Below are 13,802 nucleotides of genomic sequence, written 5' to 3'. Positions count from 1 at the left end.
CTGAAAGGAAAGGAAAAGGGAGTGGTAGTTGGTATCAAGTTTCCCATCACTGCTGTTTTGGTCGCTGATGCATTCATGGTGTTGTTTTACCAGTGTATTAGGGCTGCACCAAAGTAAGCCGGGGTACAACTAGATTGCTCCCCAGATTAGTGGTTTCCGGTACTGCCAAGCGCATATAGGCTGGGGGAAAGGATTTGAGGAGACCCTATGTGGCCAAAATGGTGCCTTTCATATTTGCCACGAGGCTCGAGAGGATATTGGTGAGAGGACGAAGTTAAGCAGATTACTTATTGCAGACGCACAGTTTGCCAAAAGATTGGCCAATCAGAGACTACTCCACCATCCTCCTTTTTATCCAACTCGCATTCTATTTTAGGTTGGGGACTGAACTCATTTCTCAAGTTAAATACTAGTATTTGCGGAGAGCATAATGGCAACTTACTGCAAACACGGACCGCTGTGGCTAAACTCATCATAAAGTTAAGGCACGAATATTCCGCCCTCCATTTTTTATATCGGAAAATAAAAGAGGGAGAAAACGACCAAAACGATCAAAGATGAGAGTCATATTTTTCCAAAGTTCAGTAATAATAGATATTATTTGAATCCGTCAGACGAGTTGCTTTCGAACAACTAAATTGATCGATTCAAATTTCGGGTACGGTTTTTTGTCTCTTGCTTTCACAAAAATAACTGTGGACCCTTGCCTCTTCAGTATCCCTACCTTGTTCAATATCTTATTGATTATTGACCGGGAAAATGTATCATCGCCTCTATTTTTAATAATAAGAGCTATTGAACTGGATATCTCCACTCACAAAATAAATTATTTCTAATAATAATACGGACTGTAACGTCATGGCCGTTGCAAACACTAAGTGCTAATTTCGAAGTTTCCACAAAGTTTCGGAATAATCTTTCGTTATGGTTGCGCACTGCATGGTAGGTATTTTAACTTTAAGGTTACATGAAATGGTACCTAGGTAGGGGCGTCTGACTCACGTGGTCTCTGTGGACAACACCTGTAGAGCTGCAAACATGGAAATGATTAGAATTGCAATTACTTGTATACATACCATATGATGATGGAACGATAGCTTTTTAGACATTGATGCGCTGCCTGCACGGTTAGGTTTGGATCTCTGTATTTCCTGTTTGTTCTGGCTACAGTACTATACATTCAACGGCCCCCCGGAACACCTGAGGATAATATAGAATGCGATAACTTGTTCTTTGCTCTGCAGTTGATTGATTATATTAGTCTTTCATAATATAGTTATAGAGCAACTCTGAGGTGCTGATGGACAATTTACTGTTGCAAGATGGGCAAATGGGCTAAACCTATAGAAGAATGATATAATTCAATGTGGATAAATGAATCTGCCAGAGAGACCAGTTCAAGAAGATTAAAGTAGATTGTGATATATTATTCAAAACACTGCTGCCATTGATGTTTTTATTTATTAATCATTTGAATTATTTACTCCTGGAATTGTGAGTTTATTCAGTGTCAGGATGCTATCTGGAAAGGGGTACAGCTGCATCTGTCAAAGTCCAGATTCACCCTTGGAAGCTCAGTGCCCGGAGCCCCGGAATGATACTCAAGCATTCAACATTGCCTTGTCCATGGAAGATTGGTCAGCCGAAACCCAGCATACATTTTCGACCTCCAACTACGGGCGGCGAGCTACTTTGCTCTTGTACTTGCTCCCGCTCCTGCATCGGAATCCCGAAGCTGTACCCCTTGTCGTCTTCTACTTTGTAACCCCGGTATGTAAGGGGTTATGTATCCTAGTTGCGCAGGTACCATAGTACACCCCTCCAGTCGGTGTCAGTTCCCAGTCTATTTTTGTAGATCTTGTAGGACCAGCGTGTTATCAGGTCAGCGGAGGGGTTGCGCATTCCACTATTAATCTGTGCAAGGTTTCAAGTAATTGAGGTGTGGGACAGAAAGCGTCGCGTGGAGGCTTCAAGCCTTGATGGTCAGTTTGATTGTTTAACTCATGGCAGCAGAGTCTAATACATCCCCTCAGTATTCCCAACTATCTTCTTTCCGTTTAAAAATGTGTAGTTAAACCAGAGGGTTGCATAATATAAGAAGGGCATCTGTTTACTTTCACATCGACCTGGAGGGTCAAACTCCCCAAGTCTTCCTTCGGAAGCGTGCTATATACATAGTAGACAACATTCTTTCTTACTCACTGACTTTGGCTTTGGATTTCATCTGCTAGAATGAAGTTGATATTTGAATGGGGAATAAGGAAGTGAGTTGCCCTCCAAATGCCATTCCTACCTACACTGTACAGGTAGAGACGGAGTACATGACGTTGATGATGAATCATTGACCCACGATAAGTTCAACACAGCTGGGAATGCCAGCAGCTTTCCACTGTCCTGTACGCTGACTGTAAGAATGGTATGTCGTGTACAGAATATTATTGTGTACACTAATGAGTTTGCGGAGGTACTGTATGTAATATCGCCCAACCCCCACTGTGGCTATTACTTCCAAAACGGAAGCTCTAATAAAAGCCTCATTGGCCACTCTTCTTCCACTGGTGTAATTTTTTTGGGGGTGGGTTATTTTATGGAACGGTAGCCATCCTTCGGCAAATAATCTGATGGGTGGTTATAGGAGTTATAGGACAGAAGTCAAGGTAAAAGGACTGCTCAAATGCTCCAAAAGTATTCTGTACATTAAGTTAAGATGACCCGATACGGTGGTAGCTCTCTGTTAAGTTACAGCGATTATTTTGATCGTTTTTTGTTTCGTAATTATGACGATATTTTGCATTTTCTTTTTTCTGCGCTAGCCTTCGTGATCGTAAGCCAAAGACGAAGAAGAATAAGATAAAATACCAACTGCATCACAAGTTACACACCCCTGGGGGTTGAGCGAAATGATTAACCTTGGAACTGTGGAAACCATCTTCATCAGCATCATGCTGCATCCATCCTAGTGATCGGCCACTTACTCCTCGTTACAGCAATACATACGCCAATACAGGAGTGGTCGCGTACTGGTTTGGTAAGCGGGTCAGGCTATCATACCGGGCCTGGCAAACCCAGCAAATAGTAGGACACAGCGCCCTCATCGGCTGACTGCCTTGTATGTAACGTTCTCCGTCACGGTTACGTGACCGCACCAATAATACGGGCCAACCTCCACCTCCAGCACCACAATAACAGCACCAATGCTACCAGCGCTACCACTCCACTACCAGCGTTAACCTTCCACCCTTGCCCAACATCCCCGGCCACTCTCCCCATCCACTGCTCCACCGCCAGGAGAAGAGTCAAGCCTTCGCTCACGCTCGCTCGCTCGCTCACTCGCTCACCCCAGCGCTACAGCCTGTTAAAAGGACCGAAAGCCAGAGACGGAGACTGCCTGGCAAACGGCGACAAGAGGGCCTTCCCAGCACTCCACGGTCAGCGACGTCGATGAGAGAAAGCGTCCAACATTGTCTTTCTGTCTCCATTAATCAGCGCTGTTGGCTTCATTTTGCCTCACCGTCCTTCTCCTCATTGCCGCTGCCAGGTGTTTTTCTCTCTCTCAACCAGCGAACGCTCACACCTCTCCTGACTTTTTGTCTCCCCTGCCGCTGTTCCTCCCTCAGCGCCTTACAAGGTGATCGACTGGTTTCTTCGTTATACATCGGTTTTGCTAGACTCTACTCTTCTCACCTTATATTTCCCTCTTCTCTCACACGTTCCCCCCTCTGTCTCCTTGATACATCAACACCCCCCGCCCAAAAGGGCTCTATACCACTTCACCCGCTCGACTCGTTGGGCCCTGACAACTTTTCGCCCGCCATTTCCATTCTCCCCATATTTTCGCTTTCTCTCTGCGGATCATTTATCCATTCCCGAAAAAAAAAAAGCAGCTTCTCGATTTATAGCCGCCTCGTGGATTGATTTCTTTATCATAGCTGTTGGCGGTCTCCCACTAGCTTGGGTGTTTACTGTCCTCTCGAACAGCTTCTTTTCTTGATTCGTCGTGGCCAACCTCGAGATCTATTGCCATCTGTGTGATATTTGAGAGCTGGCACCTCGTCATTTTTCTTTTCAGCTTTCTTTTTTTCAACTTAATATTTTCACTTGGCGGATTTGGGGTCCATAATATCGCAGAATGGCTGTTGGACCTGGTGTGGACAATAGATCAGATCCAGTGCCGGCAATGCCATCTCCAAACGAGAATATCAACAGCGTGCATGTCTCGGCTCTTTCGTCTTCGTCATCCTCAATATCGGATACTGAACATGATCGAAAATCCAGGGCTGACCGTCCCCGCCTGGCGAGTCGGAAACCCAGTGCCTCCATTCTTGTCCCCCGCGACCATCCTGAAATTGAGATCGAGAAGGAGGAATTCCCCCCGGACGACGCTCGTGCCATGAGTCCGAGAAGGAACTCGGCAGATGTTGAGAAACTTAGTAGAGAAGCAAGAGAGGCCTTACAAAAGTGAGTTTCGCGCAAAAAATACAATCGATCGACAAAGGACTCTTCTCTTACGTGATATAACCCTTTCCGGTTGGCTATTGTGCCATTTGTTGTTTTTCCCCCACCTTTGACAAAGTTGACATGTCCCACGTCTTTCTATATATGATGCTAACCCGACGCGTCCGTGCAGGCAAGCAAATACCTTGCAGTCATCTCTGCAAGCCCTCGCAGAGCGCATTGATGAGGTCAAGTCAGACCACGACAAACTAGAAAATGAGAATAGATTCCTACAGGACTATATCGGTGGTCTCACACGGACGATGTCCGCTAAGACGGAGGTTACATCGACCAGTGGTGTCGGGAAAGGCAAGAAACAACAGAAGTGATCAGTTAAACCCGGGGGGATGTTGAAATGCGTTTCCCACCTCTTATTTCCGTTCTTCCCCCACCCACTCTCAAAATAAACAATTGGCTGTTCCCTTGGTCTCGACGACCAGGTTGAGGACATAGCGACTCATACCTCGAATTCATCTTCGATCCATTCATGATACTATTACGCATTACGACCCTCGATCAGCAGCGTTAGCATAACCTTTATTATCGCCTATAATACACCCTTAATCTTCTTAATCATGTGGAGTCTGTACCTCCAAATCAAACACACTCCCCACCGCGAAAGTCGACTGCAACGCATTACTTTATCATTCGTTTCTTGAGCGACGTGTTCTTATCGTTATTGAGTGGTTGCGAAACGAGTTTTACGTATTACGCCTCGTTAGAATCACCCCCTTCGATCCAAGATACCCCGTCAGTTTTAGACACTAGCAAGTTTTGCTTGCTTCTTTATGCTTTTATCCATCTTCGCACGAGTCGTACCCCGTTCGGTGTGGAAATAGAGAGGAAGAGAGGTATCGCCAGCCCGAAATCAAATCCAGGCATTTTATTAGGCTAGTGGCAAGCCCAGTTTGTGAGCATGTGGCCTCATCCTGACTAAAGAAAGACAAATATAACCTAATCGTCAGAAAGAAACAATACCCGGATTTCTCCGTGCCCATACTGGGTTATTAATCTCTTCGTTCTTTTCCGTCTTCTATCTTCCGTGAGAAGAAGGCGCGGCTGTGATCTCTGAGCTAGGTGATGGTGCGTGCATGGTCTACGTAGCCCTCAAATCGACACAACTATTTTCCTCGCGTATGCGTTTTCTGGGTCGATGTGTAGTGCGCTGCTGCGCTGCTGCCCTTGAAAAGCCCCTATCACTCGCTCTGATCGAGCCGATTTGACAAAGGAGGACGGATCTAAAACTTTCTGCATCTGACTGCACATAAATATGCTCAACCCATGGCTGAGACTGGGATCAAATGCTACGATTCTTTTTTCAACCTTTTGTCTTTATCAGGCTTTCCGATCCCCTGCTGAATCAGGAGTGCGATATATTCTCTCCCCTTGTCTATCAGATACTTAATTTTCACCTGTGCCGTGTATGATTTTTTCCTTCCTCAGACCCTTTCTTGCGGATCTTTTTTTTCCTTCGCTTTCCTTGAACAGAGTTATACTATTTTGTTATTCACTTATGTGCTTTTTCTGTTCCTTCTGGTTTCTTTATGTGGGCTCCAAAGCAGAGGCGTTGAGTTTTCTTTCCACTTTTTTCCTTCTACCACTATTTCATCCCCTTTTTGTCCAAATTCTCTTATTTCATTCCATATGCTTCTTTTCTTATCTTTCCGACATTTTACATAAAATTCATGTCGGAAGAAACACACCAGGCGTGGTTGATGGAGTTCATATACGTGTGTTGAAAGGGCTTGGTGAAATTCTTATCTCCCTCTTTTCTTACTATGGATGGAATTAAAGGATTTGTCGCATAGAAGGGGTGGAGGGAGCTTTTACTAGACTATAAAGCTCTTCCGTCCTCTTCTCAAAAAAAAAAAACCACAAGAAACAGAACTAAAAAATATCATTTCTTCGGGCTCGATGGAAAGAAATAAATACCATGCCATTCACACACACATATATATATACACATACCTTTCAACTTGTTTTTGCGTTCTAGACTTTTCAACGCAGCTCCTGGAGTCCCTGCTTTTGCTGCCCTATCACCCACTACATTATGTCGTCTTTTGTCTTTTTTGTTTCGGTGCCGCTTTGTTGCCTGAAGGGTTTCACCATCGTACATTATGAGAATACGTCCCACTTACTTACCTCTTACCCCCTTCGCCTCTATTTCAAGCACCCTATACAGAATCCCAATCCATCCATTTACCTATCAAACATGGCAAGTTTTTGAACCTAGCTTTTATTCTCTGCTCTACCTCATCCCCCATAACCCTCGTCCCCACACATATCTCATATACCCTTCATATCACAGCATCCACAGAGTACATGTACAGTTCAAGCTAACGAATAAAAAGAACAAAAGTAGAAAATTCGAATCAAGGACATGCTTTAGTTCCTTCTTTTTATTTTTGCTCCTAAAAGAGAGAAATTTCATTAGATATCATACATACTTAGTACATTTGTCGTCTTCGTTTTTCTTACGGCCTAGAGTTTCCATATGAAATTCAGCTTTACCCAACTCTCTAATACGTCTCCTTCGCGTAACATCCATAGGAAAATTTTTTTCTTTTTTTTCGAAAGGTAAAAACGTATTGAAGAAAACGGCTGCCGGGCAAAGGTTTGTCTTGATTTACTTCCTCTGCGTTTGGTTTTTCAGATAGGAGTAAATTCAGCCACCCCATGCATGGTTCCTAGGTAAATATACCAACCAGTAAGCGCTCAAAAATAGAAAAGAGAAACGGGACGGCTAGGTTGGAGGAAAAGTGTCCACTGGAATAACCTAAGATTCAACTTCAAATTTTTCATGCAAATTATATACTTTTTCCTCATCCGTTTTCAACTTCCCGTTTCCCGCTTCCGCGGCTTGCCGCCTATTAGTTTCCTGTAGCTGAAAGTTGAGAGGTAAACGACAAACGAATCTAATTTGTAACTCATAAATCATTAGATACTACCCACTATTGTTGGAGGATGAATTGACATTATTTATAGATAGAATAAAAAGGGGAAATATACGTATAAGAGATATTTTGTTGATATAGCAAAGGTCATCACATCATTGAACACGCACTCCCATTTTGAAACTCGAAACAGAATAAGACAATGAATTAGTGTGAGAACCCAATGCTGAGATAAAAGATGATCCAAATATATAACCTTGTAATGTATATAAGTGTCAAATAAAGTCATCACAATTCCTCACTCACTAGGGTGTGAACAAGGGAGATCAAGAAATCCTGAGGGCTGGGAAGAAGTTGGCTAGATAAGATTTAACAAACACCACCCCCTCACTTGAAAATCAACTGCAAGAGGTCTTGGGTTTGTGATGAAAAAAAAAGGTATCAAGATGAATATAGACTTTGATGGAGATTGATTATTTATTGTGTTTGTTGGCAGATTGTGACTGATTGGATAGTGGTTGACTTAAGAAGTAATAAACAAGCTGCGGGGGGTTTGGTTTTCTCTACTACTGACATGGCATTGATGATGATTGAGCTTTTTTGCCCCAGCGGTCTAACTAACATAAAGACATGAATCACAGGAACATGTACATGTGCATGCACATGTGCATATGTCTACTGTTTGTGGATTGACATCACTTGAGAGAATAAAATATAGAGGTAATGTAAAAAGAGAAGCATATGCATTCATTCATCCATTGCTCTTTTGAAATGAAGTCCAATGCACACAATCAAGGAAGTAAAGAACTATCGAAACCCTCATTTGCTTGAATGCAAAGAGAGAAAGACCTGGCTGTATAGAAATGAAAAAAAGAAAATTTAGCATAACAAAAACAAAAATGGAATGAAAAGTAAGAATGGAAAATGCAGAGGATTTGACAGGATCAGCTTTTCAGAATTCGAAAAGACGATGATAATCTCTTCTGTTTGCTGTTGCCCCATCTTCTACCAATTTTACAGTGACTTGAGATTACGTCAAGAAATAAGTAAAATAACAGTTTTATTTTTATCTTTTTGAAGGGGAGGGGGAAGGCGAATGCTAAAATGAGATGAATATATATATCTGTGGCGACTGCGTTTCGTTTATTCTTTTAATTTTGTAGCATATGGGGGTTTGGTTTGCAGGAGGTGATGATTTTGTAGTTTGAAGGAATTCCGAAAAAAGTTGGGTGACCGCCCACGCTCTACCTACCCTATTCCATTTATCAAAAGAAAAAAAGGAAAAAAAATTATTTTTAGAGAGAAAGAGAATACGGGAAATGAACGGTTGGGGGGATGTTTCTTCATGGAGGAACGTTAAAAGCGTATTTGTCAACTCAATCAATCTTCTTTTTTAGTTTTCAATAATAAGGGGGAAGTGTGAGGGAGGAAAAAGATAAATCGAGAAAGTAGAATAATAGTTGTTGAACTTCCCAGCCGCTAAAATCAAGGAGGAACGAGAGTGGGAGATTAAGAGTGAGAGACAGGAGAGAGAGTGTGTGTCACTGGGAGATTGATGAGTGATGAAAAAGGTAATCAGGAGCTGGCGCGGGGTTTTTGAAGGTAAATAAGGAACAGAACGAATATTTCGAAAAAGACGGGCAAAATAGCAAGACACACAGTTTCCCTTGTATCCACTCCTCCGATCTAAAAACAGCAAAAATACTCAATTATTTTCCCATCATCTACTCAGCTGCCTTAGGGGCATCCTCGGCAGCAGGAGCGGGTGTGTTATCCTCCTTTTGCGCGCTGGGAGCCGCGGCGGAGCCAGCGTCGGGAGCGGGTTCCGCCTCGGATGATGTCCAAAGAGTCTTGAGCACAAGTTAGATATTCAGTCGCCTACTTCCAGAGTTTGATTATGGGACAAGAAGAGGGAGTACGTACCAGGTTATCTCTCAGAAGTTGCATAATAAGGGTCGAGTCTTTGTAGCTCTCCTCACTCAGTGTGTCAAGTTCTGCGAATTGAAGTTAGTTACGCTCTAAAGGACAAAATCATTTTGAAGTAACAACGTACCGGCAATAGCATCATCAAAAGCTTGTTTGGCAAGGTGGCAAGCCTGATCTGGGGAGTTCAGGATTTCGTAGTAAAAGACAGAGAAGTTGAGAGCAAGACCCAGACGAATGGGATGGGTTGGGGCAAGGTCGGTCTGAGCAACCTCAGTCGCATTTTTGTAAGCCTCAAGAGACTTGTCAGCAGAAGACTTGCGCTTGTCTCCAAGTGCGAACTCCGCGAGATAGCGGTGGTAGTCTCCCTTCCTAAAACCAACAGACAAATCAGCAAATCAGTCCAATGTACTAAAATCAGGAAAACAAAGAATTGCTTACATTTTGTGGTAGAAGACCTTGGATTCTCCAGTTTCTGCAGAGGCGATAAGATGTTTATCCAGCACATCCAAAATGTCCTCGCAGATTTTGGCCAACTCAGTCTCAATCTTTTGACGGTACTCTTTAATAAGAGCAACCTGCGACTCGTTGCCTTTCGACTCCTCTTTCTGCTCAATCGAGGTGACGATTCTCCAGGAGGCACGTCGGGCGCCAATCACGTTCTTATAAGCAACGGAAAGTAGATTACGCTCCTCCACGGTTAGCTCTTTATCTGCGGAAGCCACAATCTTCATATTTTCCACCATTTCTAATCCGGAGTTAATATCTTCCTTATCATGGTAAGCGCTTGTGGAAAATAGTAAATATCGGACCTACCTTCGTAGCGCTCGGCCTGCTCGGCGAGCTTGGCCAGATATACAGCATCTTCGTAACCCATTATGAATCAAGATTCCTACAATTGATATAAGTTAGCGTGAGCTAGGCATAACCAAGATATTCAACTAGAAGAAGAAAAAGATATGAGGGGTTGCTTGTCAAGAGGGGGCTTCACATTCATGGGAGTCTTGGAAATAGCATCAAAACCAAATCCCCAATAAAATGCGCAAGGTGGAGCTGTGATGTAGGAAATATGGGTAAAGGGGATGGGTAGAAGAAGGGGAACAATTAGGAGTGGAATGCTTGGTGTTGTGACACCACACGATGGTAGTTCTCAACCATCCAGAGAATATGACGAGACGCAGATAAAGTTAAAAGGATGGTAGAAGCATGGATATGGATGCAGACTACCAAAAATTGCAACCCGAAAACATATAATCTTGGACAGAAATACCGATGGGTGTTAATGCAGCGATGGAAGCCGGTTGCTGACGCAAGACAGTGAAATCACACACAGAAAACAAGAAACACTTCTCACCTGGGATAGGCAACGCGTTGTGACAAGTTAAGATGAAAGACAGGTAAAGAATAAAAGTCTTGAGACGAGCAGTGATTGATCGACAGAGGGCGGATTAGGAGGCAGACCGAAAAGCAGACGTTGTGGGTGTGCAGAGATGGGATGGAGGGGAAGAGAGTTGGAACATCGGGGGAAGAAGAAGGTTGAAGATAGAAGAAATGGAGAGGGTGAGAGTGGATCAGGTGAGGAGGTTGAGCGGAGTAGTCAGCAACACGGCCCAGTCACGGCCCCAGCCAGCACGCTCTTTGGGCAACTCAATGACAAGGCGTCCATGCGATGCACAGTTGATCATATCTTCAAAATGGCATTTTCCCGGCTACTATCTCCTCTACGTTTTACACCAGTCTTGAGCGGGTATGTTTCACGATTATCTGCTGGTACATTCAATATTCCCACGTTGTATCGAGCAGATAAGACTCGTATTCTATGCACGAATTTTTTACACAGGACTGAGCTATGATTGTGCATTGAATTTATCAAAGGTAAAAATTATCTGATATATGTCCAGCCGTTCGAAATCCATATCGACTGAGCCTTGTGCCCTAGACAGAATTTCAACGCTAAGAAGCGCTGTGCATATAAGGCGTAATTCTTGCTCTCGACATGCAGTTGGCTGGGTGTTCCCATTTTCTCAATCACACTATTACTAGCCCAGCGATATCGCACAAATGGCGGCAAGCAGGTTGGCAAGGCAGCGTTGAAGAGAGAATCAGTTCTTTCTTTCCTTCACAGACACTGGAAGAATTATTTTGCTTCCCCGCCTTACTCCCGCTTCAGAGAGGCATCAACGGGAACAAAGTTACCAGGAGAGTCGGTATTGTTCGTTTCGATTCTTTGATATGGCCAAAAGAGAAGAGGAGGAATGACTCTCCATTTGTTATTGTTCAACACCGAAGTTGCCAGTTTACGAGCAGCTCTGAGTCAAGTCAGATCGATCTACGTAAAACATTAGCCTCATTCCTCATAAGAATTACAGTCGGTCAATATTTTCGTGACACTCTTGGAGCCATTCACTGTATTTCCGCTGTGTTTTCCTGCACAGTAGATCTGAACTGGCGGCAGATAATTGATGTGCCACCTTACATTTACCAGCGAATTATGCTTTAACTGTGGCAACGTTGGGGTCTCGCACGTGGCTGAGTCAGCAATGACGCATGTGCCAGACGACTGTTTGCCGAAGGAAGCTAGCCTCTGGATAAACTGGGCCCTTGAAGCAAACCTCCACCAACAGCACTCCCGTCCATCCAAACAAACAGTCACTGCCGCACTAGCAAATGTACGATCTCTCCCCCTTTTATAAGAAATAGAAAGTGCTAGCAATTGTTGAAGGTACATCTCTGACGAATAAAGTTGCAGCTCTCCCTTCTCCCTTACCGCTCTCCCACCCAACTCAATTTCCTCTCAGCTTGTGTGCTTACACAAACTCATACCCTGATCAAACATGCTGCGTCAAACTGCCAGGCCTCTTCTCCGCGCGAGCCAGCCACGCCTCAATCGCTTGTTCTCCGTTGCCGCCGCAAGAATGGGTGAAGGTGATGTTGGTGCTCCCAAGTCCACCGGGAAATTGTCCACTACGTAAGCTTTCTTTGTTTTTTTATCTCTCTAGCGCTCTCTGCGTCCACAAAAGCTGCCCGTCACGACAAACGAGAAGGCTGTTCAGATTGTCTACGCAAAGAAAAAACGCAAAGGAAGTTAAAAAATTTTTTTATCGGAAAATAAGATAGCTAATGGATACTTAATTATTCGACGTTAGCAATTCATGGAGCAAGAAGGAAGCTGCCGATGAAGCCATGTATATCAAGCAACGGGAGCTGGAAAAGTACGTTGTACTCCCTTTTTATCCTTATATCCGATCCCTCCCGCCGCGCTCCCTGATCCCCTGTCTTCCTTGCTCTAGAAATTTGTGAAGGCAATTGGAGGATTGGGGAGGTGGACAGGGCAGGACCCTGGGAAATTCTAATATGTTAAACATTCTAAACGTATCGGACAGGTTGCGTACTTTGAGAGAAAAGCTGAAACAACAGCGCCAGCATCTCGATGAACTTGATGCTCATATGTACGTGCCTATATTTGTTTCCATTTTTCCCACCCGTAACCCCGTGCTGCTTTGCATTTTCAAAGCACCATCCTCTATATCTATGTATATATGTATATCTGACCATTATGAATTTCTTTTACAGTGAACAACTCACCAGAGAACACGGTGGCGAACAGAACTAAAAAATCTACGGATGTACAAAACATTTTCTGTTTGGGTGGTTTTTGATTCTGTTTTCCACTTTTACTTGTGCATTTTAGTTTGTGCAAAGTAGCCTTTGTAAAAGAGGATGAAATAAAAGAGTATATGTACCAAAAAAAAAGAAAGAAAGAAAATTTAGGGGCCAGAATAGGAAAATCGAAAAAGGAAGGGAAAGGAAAGTGAAAAATTAGCATTGGACTCATAGGTAGTTTTTCCATTCCTCTTTCTCATCTTTCTTTGAGTTTTTGTCTCTCATTTTCATCATCTCCTCTCTCTGACACATATTTTCATATACATACACATTTTAACGTGTCTTAAACAAGTCGAGTGGTGGGAAAGATAGTTGGAATATATATATCAATGATTTTCTTCCGCCTGTGATGATACGATATCCACCCAATTTTGTCATTATCTTCCCCCTTTTCCTTCTTATTTTATTCCTCACATTTTTCATTTTTTCGTTTCGTTTCTTATTCTTTGCATTTTTCCTGTTCTTTTCCATTCCTATCCTGCTACAAGAGGGCCAGAAAATCAACCCAAGGCAATTACATATCTCCCGGTTCCTTGTAGTGTTTTCTTTCTTGTTTGATACGCTGGGCTTCCCCTTGATTGCTGGTGAAAAAAATTTGAAGGAGGCATTTATATGTTATTTGCTGATAACTAATCTGTCGTCGAGAGTATGGTTCCTTGAAATCGGATTCCCCGTTCCAAAGAAGGTAAGCAGATACGTGTGCATGAAACATCATGAGAAGGAAAAAGGAGAAAGAGAAGTTCAAATGGGGGGAATACATGTCTTCAATGCCATCGTGGTTACTGTTTCATTGCTGCAAGACATGGCCAGGGACTTTAACCCGAGAAG

The 13,802-nt window shown here is 43.3% G+C and overlaps 6 protein-coding genes across 6 annotated transcripts; 3 read left to right on the top strand and 3 right to left on the bottom strand.

Moving 5' to 3' along the window:
• Positions 1–1,515: 1,515 nt before the first annotated feature.
• HCBG_00461 (uncharacterized protein) lies at positions 1,516–2,236 on the top strand (the record flags this gene model as incomplete). The annotated part of the gene is made up of 3 exons (XM_045427511.1): positions 1,516–1,770; positions 1,940–1,982; positions 2,232–2,236. The coding sequence occupies 3 exons, from the start codon at positions 1,516–1,518 to the stop codon at positions 2,234–2,236; spliced, it is 303 nt and encodes a 100-aa protein (XP_045291486.1).
• Positions 2,237–2,904: 668 nt separating this feature from the next.
• On the bottom strand, positions 2,905–3,856 carry HCBG_00460 (uncharacterized protein; the record flags this gene model as incomplete). Its single annotated transcript, XM_045427510.1, has 4 exons — positions 2,905–2,916; positions 2,998–3,020; positions 3,147–3,345; positions 3,767–3,856. The coding sequence occupies 4 exons, from the start codon at positions 3,854–3,856 to the stop codon at positions 2,905–2,907; spliced, it is 324 nt and encodes a 107-aa protein (XP_045291485.1).
• Positions 3,857–4,129: 273 nt separating this feature from the next.
• On the top strand, positions 4,130–4,823 carry HCBG_00459 (uncharacterized protein; the record flags this gene model as incomplete). Its single annotated transcript, XM_045427509.1, has 2 exons — positions 4,130–4,458; positions 4,628–4,823. 2 exons carry the CDS (start codon positions 4,130–4,132, stop codon positions 4,821–4,823), a joined length of 525 nt encoding a protein of 174 aa, XP_045291484.1.
• A 778-nt stretch (positions 4,824–5,601) lies between these two features.
• On the bottom strand, positions 5,602–6,610 carry HCBG_00458 (uncharacterized protein; the record flags this gene model as incomplete). Its single annotated transcript, XM_045427508.1, has 2 exons — positions 5,602–5,798; positions 6,463–6,610. 2 exons carry the CDS (start codon positions 6,608–6,610, stop codon positions 5,602–5,604), a joined length of 345 nt encoding a protein of 114 aa, XP_045291483.1.
• Positions 6,611–8,509: 1,899 nt separating this feature from the next.
• Positions 8,510–10,812, bottom strand: HCBG_00457 (DNA damage checkpoint protein rad24; the record flags this gene model as incomplete). The annotated part of the gene is made up of 6 exons (XM_045427507.1): positions 8,510–9,238; positions 9,312–9,382; positions 9,442–9,683; positions 9,753–10,059; positions 10,128–10,203; positions 10,666–10,812. 5 exons carry the CDS (start codon positions 10,186–10,188, stop codon positions 9,113–9,115), a joined length of 807 nt encoding a protein of 268 aa, XP_045291482.1.
• Positions 10,813–12,145: 1,333 nt separating this feature from the next.
• HCBG_00456 (uncharacterized protein) lies at positions 12,146–12,924 on the top strand (the record flags this gene model as incomplete). The annotated part of the gene is made up of 4 exons (XM_045427506.1): positions 12,146–12,279; positions 12,458–12,523; positions 12,695–12,760; positions 12,885–12,924. The coding sequence occupies 4 exons, from the start codon at positions 12,146–12,148 to the stop codon at positions 12,922–12,924; spliced, it is 306 nt and encodes a 101-aa protein (XP_045291481.1).
• Between the last annotated feature and the right edge of the window lie 878 nt (positions 12,925–13,802).

This window comes from Histoplasma capsulatum (assembly GCF_000150115.1).
Source record: "Histoplasma capsulatum G186AR genomic scaffold supercont2.1, whole genome shotgun sequence".
NCBI lineage: Eukaryota > Fungi > Ascomycota > Eurotiomycetes > Onygenales > Ajellomycetaceae > Histoplasma > Histoplasma capsulatum.
Note: the sequence above shows the minus strand (reverse complement) of the source record. Positions and strands in the feature narration are given on the sequence as shown.